The sequence below is a fragment of the Stegostoma tigrinum genome, chromosome 15 (assembly GCF_030684315.1).
Source record: "Stegostoma tigrinum isolate sSteTig4 chromosome 15, sSteTig4.hap1, whole genome shotgun sequence".
Taxonomy (NCBI): domain Eukaryota; kingdom Metazoa; phylum Chordata; class Chondrichthyes; order Orectolobiformes; family Stegostomatidae; genus Stegostoma; species Stegostoma tigrinum.
The window spans coordinates 4,080,944-4,099,266 of record NC_081368.1 but is presented as its reverse complement, the minus strand read 5'-3'; the positions used below and the strand labels follow the sequence as shown (position 1 = coordinate 4,099,266).

The 18,323-nt window shown below is 41.3% G+C and overlaps 2 protein-coding genes across 7 annotated transcripts in view; both read left to right on the top strand.

Moving 5' to 3' along the window:
* LOC125458673 (phospholipid-transporting ATPase IG-like) overlaps positions 1-3,357 on the top strand; it is a 169,189-nt gene extending 165,832 nt beyond the window's left edge. For all 5 annotated transcript variants that reach the window (XR_009446702.1, XM_059651325.1, XM_059651322.1 and 2 more), the window contains one exon: positions 2,262-3,357. Coding sequence is in view for 1 of the 5 variants with exons in the window: in XM_059651325.1 (XP_059507308.1) it covers positions 2,262-2,351 (90 nt within the window). In the remaining 4 variants the exon portion in view is untranslated. The remainder of the gene's footprint in view (positions 1-2,261) is intronic.
* Positions 3,358-11,960: 8,603 nt separating this feature from the next.
* The window catches only part of mcf2a (MCF.2 cell line derived transforming sequence a), a 177,637-nt gene continuing 171,274 nt past the window's right edge, over positions 11,961-18,323 (top strand). For both annotated transcript variants that reach the window (XM_059651320.1, XM_059651319.1), the window contains exon 1: positions 11,961-12,613. In XM_059651320.1, the coding sequence (XP_059507303.1) occupies positions 12,517-12,613 (97 nt within the window). In that variant the 5' untranslated portion in view covers positions 11,961-12,516. The remainder of the gene's footprint in view (positions 12,614-18,323) is intronic.

Genomic DNA, 18,323 nt, shown 5'->3' with positions numbered 1-18,323 from the left:
GGCCTTACGAGGAAAGGCTGAGGGACTTGAGGCTGTTTTCGTTAGCGAGAAGAAGGTTGAGGTGACTTAATTGAGGCATATAAGATAATCAGAGGGTTAGATTGGGTGGATAGGGAGAGCCTTTTTCCTATGATGGTGACGGCGAGCACAAGGGGCATAGCTTTAAATTGAGGGGTGAAAGATATAGGACAGATGTCAGAGGTAGTTTCTTTACTCAGAGAGTAGTAAGGGAATGGAACGCTTGCCTGCAGTGGTAGTACATTCGCCAATTTTAAGTACATTTAAGTCATTGGACAAGCATATGGACATACATGGAATAGTGTAGGTTAGATGGGCTTCAGATTGGTATGACAGGTCGGCACAACATCGAGGGCCGAAGGGCCTGTACTGTGCTGTTATGTTCTATTGTAAGCTTGGCAGTTTAGGCTTCCTTTTTAAGGTTATGGGTTCTCTCAGTCATTTGACTGCAGTTCACATGCTTTCTTGGAATTGTTGCATTTAGGTTAGTGTTCCAAATAACTTACTAATCTGATTTTTAAAGAAGGTTGCTTTTATGGAATTGGCTTTATATAGAAAGGAAAAGGAAAGGAACTAAAATTTAGCACACCAGGCCACTACAATGTAATTATAAGGTAAACCTCCTTTATTCTGATGTATGTAATTTTATTAAGTGCAGCAGGAAGTAAAAAGCATTGAAATAAAAGTACAGTTTATGATATGCAAACATTGTTTTGTGGAAATACTAACTGTTGAGAACATTGGTTCGGACCACTGAGGCTAGAAGTATTTCAGATGAATATTCCAAACTTCTCCCTGTGCTCTTAATGTGTGGTGTATGTTAAATTGTAATGAATAGAGTTTTTTTAGTCAATTAACTAGAAATTTCTGGAGCAACTTTTGCTTGAGAAGAATACTCCAACAATTCGATGATATTCTGACTAATAGAAGTGTTCCTCCATTCTACCAAACACTGCAATTGTTATAAAAGTTTGCATTCCGTACATAAGCTGTGAATGCAAATTTCATACCTTGTAACATGGTCCCATTGGGTGAGGTGGAACCAGTATTTGTCTGGTTTGAAGTTGCACTGTTTGTGTGGGATTTGTTCCATGTCTGTGCCCATAATTAACATTACTGTTACACCATATTAGTAGTAGTTCCTTCTACAAGGGTATTACAATTATCATTTTGTTAAATGTCAGTGAATTCTGTCCTTCCAACATTATCTTCTGTATTTTTTTCTTTCAAGGAGTACTCACTCCCTCCTCTCTTAACCACAACCAGTGTATTTTTAGTGCTTGCATTCGACCTAAGCACAGAGGCCAATTAATCTATGCTGGTGTTCATGCTGCACCCAAGCTTCCTCCCGGTCCTGATGATCCCACCATCATCTTGCGTGTGCTTATCTAATGACCCCTTAAATTCATCTTCAGAATGAGATTCAACTGCTCTATGTGGAAGAGTTCCATAATCTAACCGTTCTTTGGATATAAAGAAGTCGCGCTTACAAATTAAAAGATTTTTGCTGCATCTACCTTATGTTAAACTCTTCCATATAGTCATTCCTCAGCCACTTTTTTTTTCTAGAGAAAATTGTAGTCTGTGGCTAAGAGTCTGTAAAGTATAATAATATTTGACATAATGTTACTTTCCAGTTTAATACTTAAATAAACTGAGGTAACTCAGACCTCAAGTGGAGGAACACTCTCTGCCTCTGCACTTTTGTTTGGGAACAGTGTTCTGTCGTATTGCCATCCTCAGCATAACATAGTCTACTAATAACTTTTTGCTTTTTACTGTGCACCTAAAATTGAGCTTCTCAATCTCGGAATTTGAACTAAGGCGAATGGCTTTTTAAAATTAGATTCCAATTGTTCAGTTTTATTGAAGAAAATTTAAAATCTAATCAGAAGTGGCACGCACGTCACAAATGGATTATAATAGATAACTGTCATTGCAAATGATAGGCATCCTATTTAGAATGACTGTTATTGTTGTAATTCAAAAACTTGTTTTTTTAAAAGTGTATTCTAATTTAAAAATGTCTCAAAGTAGCTTAATTTAGTTCTTGAAATGTCTTTCCTCTCAACACCTTAAGATGAGCAGAGCTTAAAGGTGCAGCCTTCTGTCGGTTTGACTTGTTATTGATAATATTCACACAAGATCATAGTGTATGTTGTGTGTGGTTATGTATATGTAATAGTTTTAACTTGTGTTAAAATAGTATGTAACTGTTTTAATTTGTGTATATCCTTTTCCAGAGTTTAAAATTTGCAAAGCCAGAATTGCTGACAGTGAAATATATTAAAGATGGTCCTTTCAGCAGAAATCCCAAGTCTGAAGTGAACTGATCAACCTGTGAAGAAAATAACTGGTCAGACTGGTGAATACACAGTAAAACCACTTTTTATACCCTGTGCCTGTGATATTAAAGGCCTTGAACTACTTTGGGCTTGGCCCAAAAATCTATTCAGGGTTGTTTGAATGCAAATTTTACTTTGGTGGACAGAGTTTCTGGAACAGAAACTGCAGAGTGATCTGTGTTCTGAGAATGCAAGTCTTTTAATGTAATAGGGTAAACTGAGTTGCCTTGTCCAGTGGCTTTGAAATGCTATTCAACAAAATTTCAAGAATAACTAATCTTGTAAAATGATTTACCATTATTCATTCATCAATGTATTTAAGTTTGAATTGTCACTGTTCCAACATATATATTTTTAACCACGTTTTAGTAATCAGAAATTTTAAAAAAATTTGTCAGTAGGTATTGCAAGTTGCTGTGTTTGTGTTATAATGTCAGTTGTGTAAATGAATGCTATTAACCTATTGAGTAGACAAAAATGTTTGGTTTAGAGAGATACACAAAGCAACAGTCTCTTGGTTTTTTTTATATTTTGAACTCTTTCCTAGTGCAATTTGGAATGCACCATCTGTCTACTTCGGTAGTCAGTATAAAAAGCTATGTCTTTTGAATGTTAATCCAGTGATCAACTGATGCTAGCGAATGAAAACATCTGTTTCGGTCCTTGCCTCCAGGTGAACTACTTACAAATTGCTTTACTTTAAATCATATAATGCAATTACCATGAGTTCTAAACTATGGTAGCAATTCTGAAGCATGAATGTAAACCAGCATTTTTCAAGTTTTTAAAAAATCTTACCAGGGAATATATCATCTTTATAATTCAGGACTAAATATATTGGAATATGAGGTATTAGTATAGCTAATAAGAAAATGCAAAGCCCTGATCTTGAAATGTGATAAATACAAGTACTGACATTTTATATATGTACATATAAAAATGAAGTTTCTGTATGAGCTTTGAAAAACAGGAATAAATGAATATGCTCTTGAAATACTGTATTTATAATTTGTGCATGTATGGTCACAACAGGACCAACGCCCCGTCAGAAGGTTTCCTAATGCTATTTGAGTGACTTTAGCAGGGGTATGAAATCCTGACTAATGGTTCAAAGGGCAAAGAAGCTGAGATTGAATGAGAAGTTAAAGTGCTAGCGAGTTTGGAAGCCACAGGGAACATATACTAGATAATATTTTCTATTTACCAGCTGATATTCTCATGGACTCGACTCCACTTACCCATCTGCTCACCATAATAAGTGAATTGCACAGATTCACAACACTTAGTGAAGAAGTCCTAAATCTGCTCCCCATTATTTTGAAGCTATTTCCTGTAGTTCTAATTCCACCCGCCTGTGGAAACAACCTCCCTGTTCTATCCTATCTATTCCTTTCACAGTTTTATATGTTTCTATAAGATTCCCCCCACCACATTCTTCTAAATTCCAATGAGTAAAATCCCAAGGAGAGGGGTTCATGCTATTGATCAAGGTAATCATTAAAGCATGATATTTTGGAAGGAGTACCAAATTAGGTCATATGGGTAGAAATAGGAAATATAAAAGGGGTGCACATGCTCTTGGGTGTGTACCATATGCCCCAAACAATCAAAAACAGATGATGAAATAAGTAATCAAATTTCAGGTAACTGTAAGAATAATAAAGAGAAAGTGTGGGTGGATATTAACTACCCACATATTAATTGGGACAATTTGTATACAATGTAGGAAATGAACAAAGTTCTTATATTGTATCCAGGAGAGCTTTTCTTTTAAAGCCAGAATGTAGAAAGCCGAACAAGCCCACGGGTGTTATTCTGGACCTAATATTTGGAAATGAGACCAAGCAGCTGGAGGGCATATCAGCAGGTGAGCCTCTTGGAGATGGTGACCATAACTCAGATTTGGTACCATTATCAATGAGGATGGGTTGGGAGTGAAAGGTCTCAGCTGAGTAAAATCAACATTTCCCAAGGTAGCATTTGGTCCCAGCTACTTGCAAATAAAACTTCGCCAGAATAATAGGAGCCATTAAAGGATGAAACATCACTACCTGGCAGATTAGGTCTCATGAAAACAGAGAATGGGACTTGGAACATAGGAACAGAAGTAGGTCATTCAGCCCATCAAGCCTATCCCACTGTTGCATTAGATTGTGACTGATCTTTAACAAAACAAAATGTTCATCTCAGTTTTAAAATTAACCGCTGATCTAGCATCAATTGCCATTGTGGAAAAATTACAAATACCTAACATTCTCCAAGTGTAGGAGTGCTTTCTAACATCTTTTGTAAATGGTACCAGACTATGGGGAAGGCAATGGTCTAGTCGTATTATTGCTAGACTATTAATACAAAAACTTTAGCTAGTGTTCTGAGGACCCAACAGATATAATAATCTACGGAAGATGATAAGCCTACAGTTGAAAAAACCACTAGGTCACTAGGAAGGAAATCTGCCATCCTCACCTGGTCTGGCCTGCACAGCCACATGGTCGTATGGCCTAGCAAGCAAGTCAGTACAAAAGATAAGGCTGAAGCATTCGCGGTAACCTTCAACCAGAAATGCAGCCTGGATGATCAGGCTGGTCTCCTCCAGTGGTCCCCACCATTGCAGGTATCAATCTTCAGCCAATTCGATTCACTCCATGTGATATCAAGAAACTTTTGAAGACACTGCATCTTCAAAGGCTATGGGCCTAATATTCTGGCAATAGTACTAAAGACTTGTGATTTAGATCTTGGGCTCCCCAAGCTAAGTTGTCCCAATACAGCTAGAACACTGGCATGTACCTGACAATATGGATAATTGCTCAGGTGTGTCCTGTGCATACACAACAGGACAAATCCAACCCAGCCACTAACCACCCTTTCCATTACTCTTGATCATTGATAAAGTGATGGAAGGTGTCATCAACAGTGCTCTCAAGCAACATCTGCTCAGCATTCATCTGCTCAGTAATGCTCAGTTTGGGCTCCATTAGAGCTACTATGTTCCTGACTTCATTACAGCCTTGCTTCAAAAGGTACTTTCTCGACGTGAGGTGAGAGTGACAGCCCCTGACATCGAAGCTAGATTCAATGACTGTGGCATCAAGGAGCCCAAGCAAAACTGGAATCAATGGGTATCAGTATCTCTACTTGTTGGAGTTATACTGGGAACCTAGGAAGATGGTTGTGGTGGTTGGAGATCAGTCAACTCAGTCCCAAGACTTTGCTGCAACTGTTCCTCAGGGCAGTGTCCCAGATCCAAACATCTTTAGCTGCTTTATCAATGATTTTCCCTCTACCATAAGCTGCTGCTCCAAAAAGCCATCTCATAGCCATTCCATGAGTTCCTTTTCTTGGGATCTGCTACCAACCTGATTTACTCAGTCACTTGCATATTGAAGGTTTCTGATACAGCCTTGCTTATATTCCTTTTGTAAGTCCTGATTTCTTTTCTTCCCCGCATCCTGATTAGGCCACAATTGGATAATGGCATGCAGTTCTGGTCATCCCATTGTAGGAAGGGTGTGATTGTACTGGGGAGAGTGCAGAGAAAATTTACAAGGATGTTGCCTGGGCTGGAGCTATGATGAAAAATTGGATAGGCTGAGGTTGCTTTCCTTGGAGCAATGAAAATTGAGAGGGAACCTGATAGGGTATATACTCTATGATTAAACATTGGCAAGGTCATGGACTAGGTGGAAAGGAAGATGCATTTCTATTAGTGGAGTGGTCAATAACCAGGAAGCACAGATTTAAGGTCAGTGATAGAAGTCTAAGAGGAAAGTATTGGTGAGTTATTTACACTCAAGGTGGTGGGAGTCTGGAAGTGTAATTGAGTCAGAAACTCCATATTTCAGCAATTTTAGCTATTTGCTTACATTGCTAGCCTCCATGTGTATGGCCATGAGCTGGAAATTAACCTTAATGTTGTTAATCTTTGATGTAGACATATCTGTCTGTATGTCCACACATGCACACTTGGTTGAGTCAATATACTGTTGTGTCTTTTCATCAGAAGGAGACTAAGGAGAGCAGTTGTTTGATATTGGTCAATAAAAACACTCCGATACTTAGATGGAATGGAATTGACTCTGTATCCTATCATAAAATGAATTATATTCTAATGTAATGTTGAAAAAGCACACATTAAAACACATGAACTGTTTATTTAAGGCCATTTCAAGATTGTGTTCATGTTCTTATTGCATATTAGGTTTAAAAAGGTGGGGTTAAAATACCATTTGCCCTGAGACAATTTCTTCATCATCATACCATCCCTACAGTGTAGAAACAGACCCTTTGACCCAGCAAGTCTGCACCAACCTCAGAGCATCCCACTCAGACCCATTCCCCTATAACCCATCTAATCTACACATCCCTGAACATTACGGGCAATTTAGCATAGCAAATCCACCTAAACTGCATATATTTGGACTGTGGGAGGAAACTGGAGCACCAGGAGGAACTCCATGCATACACGTGGAGAATGTGCAAACCCCACACAGACAATTGCCCAAAGGTGGAATCAAATCCATGTTCCTGGGGCTGTGAGGCAGCAGTGCTAACCACTGAGCCACCTTGAGTACTCATTAGGATAATCATGCACACCATTGTTCTGGTTATTTGGTTCATATTTACAATTCTCCTCCACCCAACAATGGGTAAATGCATTGGCAGAAATCAGCTAATTTGAATACTCTTGATTCTGTTCTAGCTTTGGTTCTGCAAAGTCGAATATTGGCCTTCACAATGGGAAGGACAGTATTAATATTACTAACACAAGCAAAATCATAAATGACCTTCATAGGTAGTAGGTGGGGATTGTTCAGTCCTCAAATTATTATATCTTCTCATTGTGCCTTCTGCTTGAAGAGGCCAGTCTCTTTCGTTTCTGTCCTGAGTGCTATTAAATGGAGACATGTAACTCCCTATTTCTAGGCTGTTTGTATGAAGCATGAAATTCTTTCCGACTGGCCGAAGGGATCATAGGAGCAGGTGATATTTATTGAACAAAGCTTCATAATAACATCACTGTGTAAAGCGATGGTGATGTAATGGTGAACATAACTGCTTTCCAAGCATTTGATTGCTGGCTCTCACAAGTTCATGATAGCATCAATGTGATCTTTTAAGTATTATTTCTTGAAGTAGGAGTGTTGTTGGCAAGATCAGTCGTTATTTCTTGTCACTATTGTGCTCAAGTTAGTATTAGCTTTTTGAACCACCAATAGGATTCAATAAAACCAAGTGATTGCCCAGTCGTTTCTGAACGCAGTCAAATGTCAGTCCTGATCTCCCAAAATCATCATCCAGGACTAAACAGTGAGTTTGACTGGCAAACCCTTCCACCACCATCAATATCCATTCCATCCACCATTGATGCACTGCAGGAATAGGGTGTGCCAACTACATGCTACGCTACAGCCATTTGTCAAGGTTTCTTCATTGGTGCTGTCCAAATCATCAATCTACACTACCTAGAAGAACAAAGATAGCACAACATGGGATTTCCACCACCTACCAGTAATATACTACGATTTCATCTTCTTTGGCAGACAGCGTCCTTCTCAAGGACAACTAATGATGGACAATAAATAATGGCTTTCCCAGTGCCACCCACACCCAGTGAAGAAATGGGCAGAAGAGCCCATTGTTCCTTCCTTATCCATCCAAGGGTGAGTGCCAAAAGGTCAAGGCCTGGCCATCCTTAGCAACTTCCTGTCATCCAATTCCACTCTCCTTGTTCATTTTCAAAGATGAAAGAAACTTTATCGGATATTTCCCAGTTATTGTCAAAACTTACAATTTCACAGAATGAAAGCAACAAAAAACTTTTACGAATCATCACAAAGCACAGTTCAGCAAAGTTCAAAATTCACCTGATGTTCTTTTTTTACACATTGAGAAGAACCTATGTTTTCTTTTACACAGGAGACATTTTCACAGCCGTAAGAGATCCCAGAGAGACTCACAGCTAGATAGTAGTACTTTTTTCAAGTGCAGATTCTCGTACACTGTCTTACTCTTATTGTCAGAGAGTCTGTTCTTCTGTAAGTTCCCCCGCAAGTCATACCTAATCCTGCTTTGGAATTTCAGCACTTTTTTTTTTAACAGTCACAGGGTCAAATACTTAGAGCTCCCTTCTCAACAGCTCTGCAGATGTACCTGTGCCATATAGATTGCCGTGGTTCAAGAAGGTGATAAAACCATCATCTTGAGGATAATTAGGTTTGGGCAATATGTACTGGATTGGCCAGAGATGCTCTTATCCTGGAAATGAAGAGAAGAAAATCTGTAATAGAAAATGAAAAAACTGTGAATGCTGTAAATCAGAAACAAAAACAGAAATTGCTGGAAAAGCTCAGCAGCTCTGACACCATCTATGGAGAGAAATCAGAGTTAACATTTCAGGATGAGTGATCCTTCCTCAGAACTGTTCTGAGCTACCAGCTGAGCTTTCCGACATTTTCTGGTTTTGTTTGTGGTTGAAAAGAATATCTACATCTGCTTTGCATATGGCAATGTTGCATAGAAAATAGGAACAGGAATAAACCATTCAGTTCTTTTGAGTCGACACCACCATTCATTATGATCACGGCTGATCATCCAATTCAATAACCTGTTCCTGCTTTTACTCCATATTCCTTCATCCCCTTTAGCTCCAAGTACCATATTTAATTCTACCTTGAAATCGTACATTGTTCTGGCCTCAACTGCTTTCTCTTGTAGCAAATTTCACAGACCTCACTGCTCTCTGCGTTGAGAAATTTCTCCTCATCTCTGTCCAATATAGTTTACCCCATTTCTTTGGACTGTAACCCCTAACTCTAAACTTCTCTACAATCAGGAGCCTCCTTCCTGCATCGACCTCATATAGTCCTTTGAATTTTGGAACTAAAACAGAAATTGCTGGGAAAATTCAGTAGGTCTAGCAGCACCTGTGCAGCAAATTCAGAGTTAACATTTCAGATAACAAAGTGTGGAGCTGGGTGAACACAGCAGGCCAAGCAGCATCTCGGGAGCACAAAAGCTGACGTTTCAGGCTGAGACCCTTCATCAGAGAGAGGGATGGGGAGAGGGTTCTGGAATAAATAGGGAGAGAGGGGGAGGCAGACCAAAGATGGAGAGAAAAGAAGATAGGTGGTGCAAGAGAGTTGCAATGGGAGAGAGATTCCCTGTTAACTTTGCTTTCTCTCCATTGATGCTGCTGCACCTGCTGAATTTTCCAGCAATTTCTGATTTTGTTTCTGATTTCCAGCATCTGCAGGTAAGGACAGAAGAGAAGGTGCCTCAAGCCCTAAACTTGTTGATCTCAATATTGAGGCCAGAAGGCTGTAAAGTTAATTAAAGCTAATTCTAATTGCCCAGAGGGCAGCTAAGAGTCAACCACATTGCTGTGGGTCTGGAGTCACATGTAGGCTGGTTAAAGATGGATGAATCCTTCTCTAAAATGTATTTTACCACAACAGACAATGGTCTAATGGTCACCATTAGACAAATTTTTCTTTAATTCTATTAAATTCAAATCTCACCATCTGACTGGATGGAATTCAAAACCATGTACCGAGATCATTAACCTGGGGTTTTGGATAACTACTCCATTAACATTATCACTCTCCGCTACCTCTCCCTATTGTATTGGGAAATGAGTTTGTTAAAGATTTTTTAAGAAATAGAAACCTAATTGTCGAAGTTGGCATCATCTGAACATATCCGACGGAGACAGAGGAACTGAGAGAATGGGATGGAGTCTTTACAGGAAGTGGGGTGTGAGGATGTATAGTCCAGATAGCTGTGGGAGTCAGTGGGTTTATAGAGGATATTAGTGGCCAGTCTATCCCCAGAAATGGAAATAGGGATGCTGAGGAAGGGAAGGGAGGAGTCAGAGATAGACCAGGTGAAAGTGAGAGCACCCTGGGTTCCAATTTCACTGGGCTCTATCCTTTATCCTATTGTTTACTCTCTACCCCATCCCCCTCCCTATTTTCTGCATATAAGCCAACATTTTCCCAGCTGCCATTAGTTCTGAGGAACGGTCACCAGACCTGAAACGTCAACTCTGATTTATTTTTCTTCGCAGGTGCTGCCAGACCTGCTAAGATTTTTCAGCAACTTCTGTTTTTGTTCCTGATTCACAACAAACCTAATTCTTTCAGCTTTTGTTCAGTTCAGAGGTGTCTGTCACCTCACCAGAAATGGTTTAGTTGATACAGTTTCCAAGCCCAGGAGAGTTTGGATAGAAATGTTCCAAGTTGTTGGAACTGAGAAAGTTCAGATCATCAGAATTGTGAGGATTTCATGCCAGTAAATTTTGTGGACTACAGCGGTTCAAGAAGGCAGCTCACCACCACCTTCTGAAGGGCATCTAGAGATGAGCAATAAATGCTGGGCAGCCAAGGACACCCATAGATGAGTTTTTCAAAAACACACAACAGCTACCACGTGGAAGGATAAAGGCAACTGATACATGGGGAAAATCAGTCCCTGCAAGTTCCCCTCTGAGCTACTTACAGTACTGACGGAAAGTTATCGCTGCCCTTTCACCATTACTGGATTAAAATCATGGAACCCCCTGTCTAACAGCAGACTCTCGAGGGAATCATAACATTGTCTGCACAGTTGAAGTTTAAGAAACTGGGGAAATCGAGTTTAAGTAAAGATTTAAAGATTGCTCCCCTGTAATGGATATTGTTACGAAACAAACTGGAAAATAGCTTTGAGGTTTGTTTTAAGATTCTTCTAACTGAATAATTTATTTCTTATGTAATAGACAGTGTTCGTTAGTTAAAGAACATCTTTGTTGTGGTTCTTTGGAACTCCCATCAAAAGGCAGTAAATGCAGAATCTTCACCCGTCTTTATGGCAGAGATAGATAGATCCTTGATGACCACGGGAATGAAAGATTGTTGGGGAATAATGCAGGAAATTCGGTTAAAACGAGGTCAGCCATGATTTTATTGAATGGGGCAGATTCGGTTGGCTGAGTGCCCGACTCTTTATTCCTCGATGGAATATGTTTCAGACTCCATCCCATTCTCTCAGTTCCTCTGTCTCCGTCGGATATGTTCAGATTACCAACTGCGTGGTTTTATTTTGGGATCTGACTCGTTTATTATCACCATCTGCTGGCGTGTAACAAACTTCTTGGAATCACGGAGAGTTCAGGGCGATGCAGGATCATAATGTAAACTAACATTTTAGGCCAAGGGGGATGACAAATACTCCACCCCGGAGTGTTTTGTAATATTCAATGTGACCAGGAGGAATTTTCTCTGGCACAACCCCGTTCGCCATGTGGCATATGGGAAATGATACCTGAAAAAATAACTGTGTTGATCGTCAAAAGTGCATTATTAAATGTAAACACAGGAGGTAATAATGGCTAATAAATAGTAGCATGTCACTGTGTTATTCCTTCTGCTGGTTAATAATATCACATGTAGAGGGAGAGACGAACCAAAACTGGAAACAAGTAAACAGGATGCCTTAGTATCCGCTGCCAGGTACCGGATTATACTGTAAAAACTGAGGTGTACCAACTGGCAGAGTTTCGGGTTAAGATAGGAAAAGCTCGGTCATGTGTTCATTCTGTTCAGCCGAGTGCGCAGAAGGAGAGCGACTGGTACTGCAGCTCTGTGTTGGGACACGGAGGTGTTGCTACATCCTGCACCTGCCCGGGTCTGTGTCTGTGTGTGAGTGTGTGTGTTTCTGTGTCTGTGTGTGTGTGTGTTTCTGTGTGTTTGTGAGTGTGTGTGCGTTTCTGTGTTTGTGTGTGTGCGTTTCTGTGTGTCTGTGTGTGTCTATATGTGTGTTTGTGTGTGTGTGTTTCTGTGTGTGTGTGTGTGTGTGTGATTCTGTGTGTCTGTGTGTGTGTGTGTTTCTGTGTCTGTGTGTGTGTGTGTGCCACGTTTACTCTGCAGACAAGGCGACATCCAAAAGCCACAGCGTTGGCTGGTGTGAGTTTTAATTTGCAAGGTGACCGGAATATGTACTACATCCACTGGACTCGGTGCTTGTGATGAATCAGGAGGAGGTGGGTGGTGGAGGAGAGGTTGTGAGGGGTGGGGGATGCACTTTCTGTAGCGGGTGAGATGTTGAGTTGAGAGCGCAGCCTGTTCCCCGGCTTGTTGCAGAGGAGGGAGAGGATATTGCAAACAAAGTCGACATGGCAGCCGTGGACAATCTGAAGATTTCCGAGGCCGAGATGGAGAGCTACTATCTACTCTGCAAATCCTGTTTACTGCTGGAATCGACAGTGAGAAGTAGGTACCGAAAGTTTGCCTCCGTTTGTGGTGTTGATGTAACAGTATCAAGATTACTTTGTGCCGTTTTAAGGATGTCCTGACCGTGTGAGACTTTGTTTCTATTCTACAGCAATCAAGGGCCGCCAATGATTTATTTAGTTGAAAATAAACAATTTGTTTAATGTTCAGATGCACTTGGCCGTTCTGGTGTGTCACCTAATCTAACTCGACAACACGGGATGTGTCTCTGAAATTGACCGTTTAGACATTTCAAAACTCGCACAGTTGGTCTGCACAAGATATATAGAAAGCTTTGTGTTTTAATTTTTAAATACGCTAACATCCAATTACTAACCAGGAACTCCCAGCCTTGACTATTTTTACCCTTCACTGACTTGGAATATCCTCCCAGTTTTGCAAAATTTGGCAATTCTGCTGAATCAGATCTAATTACATCTGTACAAGGTACACAAAGAGTTTCCACATTTTTGTTTCTTTGTTCCGGGTTTGTACAGGGCATGCTCTAAGTTATGACACAGTACAGCCCTCCGGTAAAGACAACACTTTGTAGACTTTTATTGATTTTTAAAGGTGTTTTGGTTCTTCTGAATGAATTTTGACAACGTGAATGAATCAGCAGTTTACTGCAGTACCGGAGGCACTGTTAATGACACACAAATGTACACAGGTCCTCAGTGCCAGTGGCTAGTCCTGCTTCTTAGTGTGAACAAATCCCAGAGCTGATGTTTGTTCAAGCTTATGACAAGGTCCTACATGGGAGGCTGACCAGTCAGCGAATCCCACATCCCACGAGTGAATTAGAAACATTTATGTAGTGATACTCACAGCCACAGGATATCCCACAGAGCCTTCCAAATGCACTCACTGTTATAATTTGCACCTGTCTGTGAATAGCAAGGTTCCCCTGTTCAAGAAGGGGAGTAGAGACAACCCTGGTAATTATAGACCATTGAGCCTTATCTCAGTTGTTGGTAAAGTGTTGGAAAAGGTTATAAGGGATTGGATTTATAATCATCTAGAAAAGAATAAATTGATTAGGGATAGTCAGCACGGTTTTGTGAAGGGAAGGTCGTGCCTCACAAACCTTACTGAGTTCTTTGAGAAGGTGACCAGACAGGTAGATGAGACGAAACCGGTTGATGTGGTGTGTATGGATTTCAGCAAGGCGTTCGATAAGGTTCCCCACAATAGGCTATTGTACAAAATGTGGAGGAATGGAATTGTGGGAGATATAGCAGTTTGGATCGGAAATTGGATTGGTGAAAGAAGACAGAGGGTGGTAGTTGATGGGAAATGTTCATCCTGGAGACCAGTTACTAGTGGTGTACCACAAGGGTCAGTGTTGGGTCCACTGCTGTTTGTCATTTTTATAAATGACTGGGATGAGGGCGTAGAAGGATGGGTTAGTAAATTTGCAGACGACACTAAGGTCGGTGGAGTTGTGGATAGTGATGAAGGATGCTGTAGGTTGCAGAGAGACATAGATAAGCTACAGAGCTGGGCTGAGAGGTGGCAAATGGAGTTTAATGCAGACAAGTGTGAGGTGATGCACTTTGGTAGGAGTAACCAGAAAGCAAAGTACTGGGCTAATGGTAAGATTCTTGGTAGTGTAGATGAGCAGAGAGATCTCGGTGTCCATGTACACAGATCCTTGAAAATTGCCACCCAGGTTGACAGGGCTGTTAAGAAGGCATACAGTGTTTTAGCTTTTATTAATAGAGGGATCGAGTTCCGGAACCAAGAGGTTATGGTGAAGCTGTACAAAACTCTGGTGCGGCCGCACTTGGAGTATTGCGTACAGTTCTGGTCACCGCATTATAAGAAGGATGTGGAAGCTTTGGAAAGGGTGCAGAGGAGATTTACTAGGATGTTGCCTGGTATGGAGGGAAGGTCTTACGAGGAAAGGCTGAAGGACTTGAGGCTGTTTTCGTTAGAGAGAAGAAGGTTGAGAGGTGACTTAATTGAAACATATAAAATAATCAGAGGGTTAGATAGGATGGATAGGGAGAGCCTTTTCCCTCGGATGGTGATGGCAAGCACGAGGGGGCATAGTTTTAAATTGAGGGGTGAAAGATGTAGGACAGATGTCAGAGGTAGTTTCTTTACTCAGAGAGTAGTAAGGGAATGGAACACTTTGCCTGCAACGGTTGTAGATTCGCCAACTTTCGGCACATTTAAGTCGTCATTGGATGAGCATATGGACGTACATGGAATAGTGTAGGTTAGATGGGCTTGAGATCGGTATGACAGGTCAGCACAACATCGAGGGCCGAAGGGCCTGTATTGTGCTGTAATGTTCTATTCTACGTTTAAACCATTGACAGTGAGGAGCTAAGCACTCAACTGTTTAGTGATGTTGGTTATCAGATACGGTTTGGCGGGAATGCTGAGGAAAACCGTCCTCCCATCTTGTCATGGGATCTAATACCTCACATTGGAGCACATTGGTTAGCATGCTGCCTCACAGGCCCGAGGACCCAAGTTTGATTCCACCTTCGGGTGGCTGTCTGCGTGCAGTTTGTACATTCTCCCTGTGTCTGCGTGAGTTTCCTCCGGGTGGTCCAGTTTCCTCCCACGGTCCAAAGATGTGCAGGCTGGGGTGGATTGGCCATGCTAAATTAACCATAATGTCCAGGGATGTGTAGGTTACATGATCAGCTATGGGAAATGTAGGTTTACAGTGATGGGGTGGATTTGGGTGCGATACTCTTTGGGAGGACAGTATGGACTAGATGGGCCGAATAGCCTGCTTCCACACTGTAGGGGATTCTCTGATGCCCCATGTGAAAGATGGAGCCTCTGAAAGTACAGTACGTCCTTCACTCTGGCAGTAGAAAGTCCGTTTAGGATCTGTACTTGACTCTCAACCACAACCTTTCTAACTTGGAGCTGAGAGTTAGTACCCACTAAGTTGTAGCTGATACTTAAAGAGTTAGCAATGTGCTAATCACAAGTGTAACATTGAACAAATGAAAACCATCTGTTCTTTCACATCCTGACAACTGTCAAAGCCGAGAACTCAGCTACAAACTGGTGCTGCCTCCACTGCATATATTCTCCTTCCTGCTAATAATACTACACTGTTTGAATGCAGACTGCTGACTCCAGAGGTTCACTGGGAATGCTGAAATCCATTTACCTTTTCCAAACCCAATTGTCAGTTTGGTCAGGACACGGTGACAAAACCAGGTCCAGTTTGGACCCTCCACTCTTCAGAACCTTCAATTTTGAATTCTTGAAGCTTTGGCGAACAGCATACTCTGTACTTACAATCCAAATGTAGCCTTGTGCTATATTGTAACAGTGAAGTGAGTTCAGCTGCACACAGATTTTCAGGGATAAATATTTCTGTTTTCTTAAAATTTCAGCACAATGAATAACACAGAAAAATTCCCACATTAAAAATATTTAAACTGAAACATCAAGCTGTGGAGGCCTTGGGAAATATAGTTCACAGGAGTACATGAAACATTAAGGTAAACATTATAAATGTGGGTGCAAATGCAAACCTAAGTCAGTGACTTCAGAGCAGCACTTTCCAAAACATTTTCCTACTGTGGCTTCATTTTGAGGTGGTCATGACTCCTATGTGAGAACTGTAAGGATTAGTGTGGGGTGGGGTGGTGGGGTGGATGAGGTCAGTGGGGACCAGAAAAGTACCTGTGAGAGTTAGGGGATGTCTCTGTGTAAGTGGGCACTTGGATGTTTGTGTGGGCTGTTATTGTGTATCTGTCAGAGTTCCATGATGGTCATGTCTGTTTGGATTTTGCAGCAACACAGTTTCAGCTTGTGACTGCACGTGAGGTCCTGACCCCCTCAAGGGATGTGCTGAACTAGGGATACAATTACATGGAAAAGTGTTGGGCCAGTGAACTTCACTTTCTAAGTCAGTTTCACCTGAAGACAACAGCTGACCCTAATTATTTCCTTGTAATTCCTCTTTAGTGTAGGTAGTATTGTGGCTTATTGGTTAAAGGACCTTTAAATTAACTTGCATTGCTCCCTGTCAGACTCTTCACATTTCAGAGACTTTTATGGTGAAGTGGTAGTGTTCCTACCTCAAAACTAGGAGGGACAGGCTCAAATGTTTCATGCTCCAGAGGTTTTGTTTTATTTATTCATTTGCGAGAGGTGGGCTTTGCTGGTTGGTCAACATTTATTGCTTGTCTCTAATTGCCCTTGAGAAGGTGGGGGTGAGCTGGCTTCTTGAACCACTGCAGCCCTCCTGCTGTGGGTTGTCCCACAATGCCATTAGGGATGGAATTCTAGGATTTTGCCTCAGTAACAGCAAAGTGATGTATTTCCAAGTCAGGATGGTGAGTGGCTTGTTGAGGAACATGGAAGTGGTGGTGTTCCCATGTATCTGCTGTCCTTGTCCTTATAGATGGACATGGTCATGGTTTTGGACGGTGCTGCCTGAAGATCTTTGGTGAATTTCTGCAGTGCATCGTATAGATAGTACACACTCCGGCTGAGTGTTGGTGATGGAGGGAGTGGGATGGAGGTGGGATGTTGGTGATGGAGGGAGTGGGATGCTTGTGGATGTGGTGCCAATCAAATGGCTGCTTTGTCCTGGATGGTGTCAAGCTTCTTGGAGTTGCACCCATCCTGGCAAATGGGGAGTATTCCATCGCACTCCTGACTTGTACCTTGTAGATGGTGGACCGGTTTTGGGGGGTCAGGAGGCGAGTTACCCTCCACAGTATTCCTAGCCTCTGACCCACTCTCGTGGCCAATGTTTTTATGTGGTGAGTCCAGTTCGGTTTCTGGTCAATGATAAGCACCGGGATGTTGATAGTGGGGATTTCAGTGATGCTGACATCAAGGCATGGTGGTTAGATTGTCTCTTTATTAGAGATGGCCATAGCCTGGCATTTGTGTGGCATGAATGATGTTTGCCACTTGTCAGCCCAAGCCTGGATATTGGCCAGATCTTGTTCCATTTGAACACAGACTGCTTCAGTATCTGAGGAGTCATGAATGGTGCTGAACATTGTGCAATTGTTGGTGTCTCATAAAATCTCTGAACAAGTTGATTAGATCTACCCGGTTCACTGGTGCTCAACAGAATTGATGGTTTGTCTCCACCTTAGTTGTCAATTGTAATGCTTCTGTATTATACTTGATACTTTTACTTGTAACTTTTCAGAGCAAATATTACGCATTTTAATTCGTAATTGAATGAAATAGTTGAACAACATGAAATAAGACTCTTCTCAAAACTAAGGATCTCATGGTGCAGAGCTAATGTCCTGCCTCTGGGCCAGGGGCGTTTGGGTTCTAGTTCCACCTGCTGTACAGGTGTGTCACAACATCTCTAAAAAGGGTGATAGAAAGAAACCATCTAGACTCTGACAAGCTGTTTGAAATGGTTTAAGCTAACGTTATATCCAACTGTACTCAGGGAGCACCTTCAATTCACAAACTGCAGTAGTCTACGAAGATAGCCCATTGCTATCTCCCTGGCAATTTGAGATGGGCATCAAAAATTGGCCTTTCTAGCAACACACACATCTTATGAGTGTATAAGTGTAAATAAAATTGAATGATTTCCTCAACTTTATGCCACAACCCACCCAAAGATGTCTTTGCAACAAAATGTTCGTTGCTCAGGCAAATTGCTTCTTTGAATAAACTGCATTGCAGTGCCCATGAGGCTACTGTTGGATTGTAACTTTATCTGTCACTGTATCTATTCTTCCCAAAA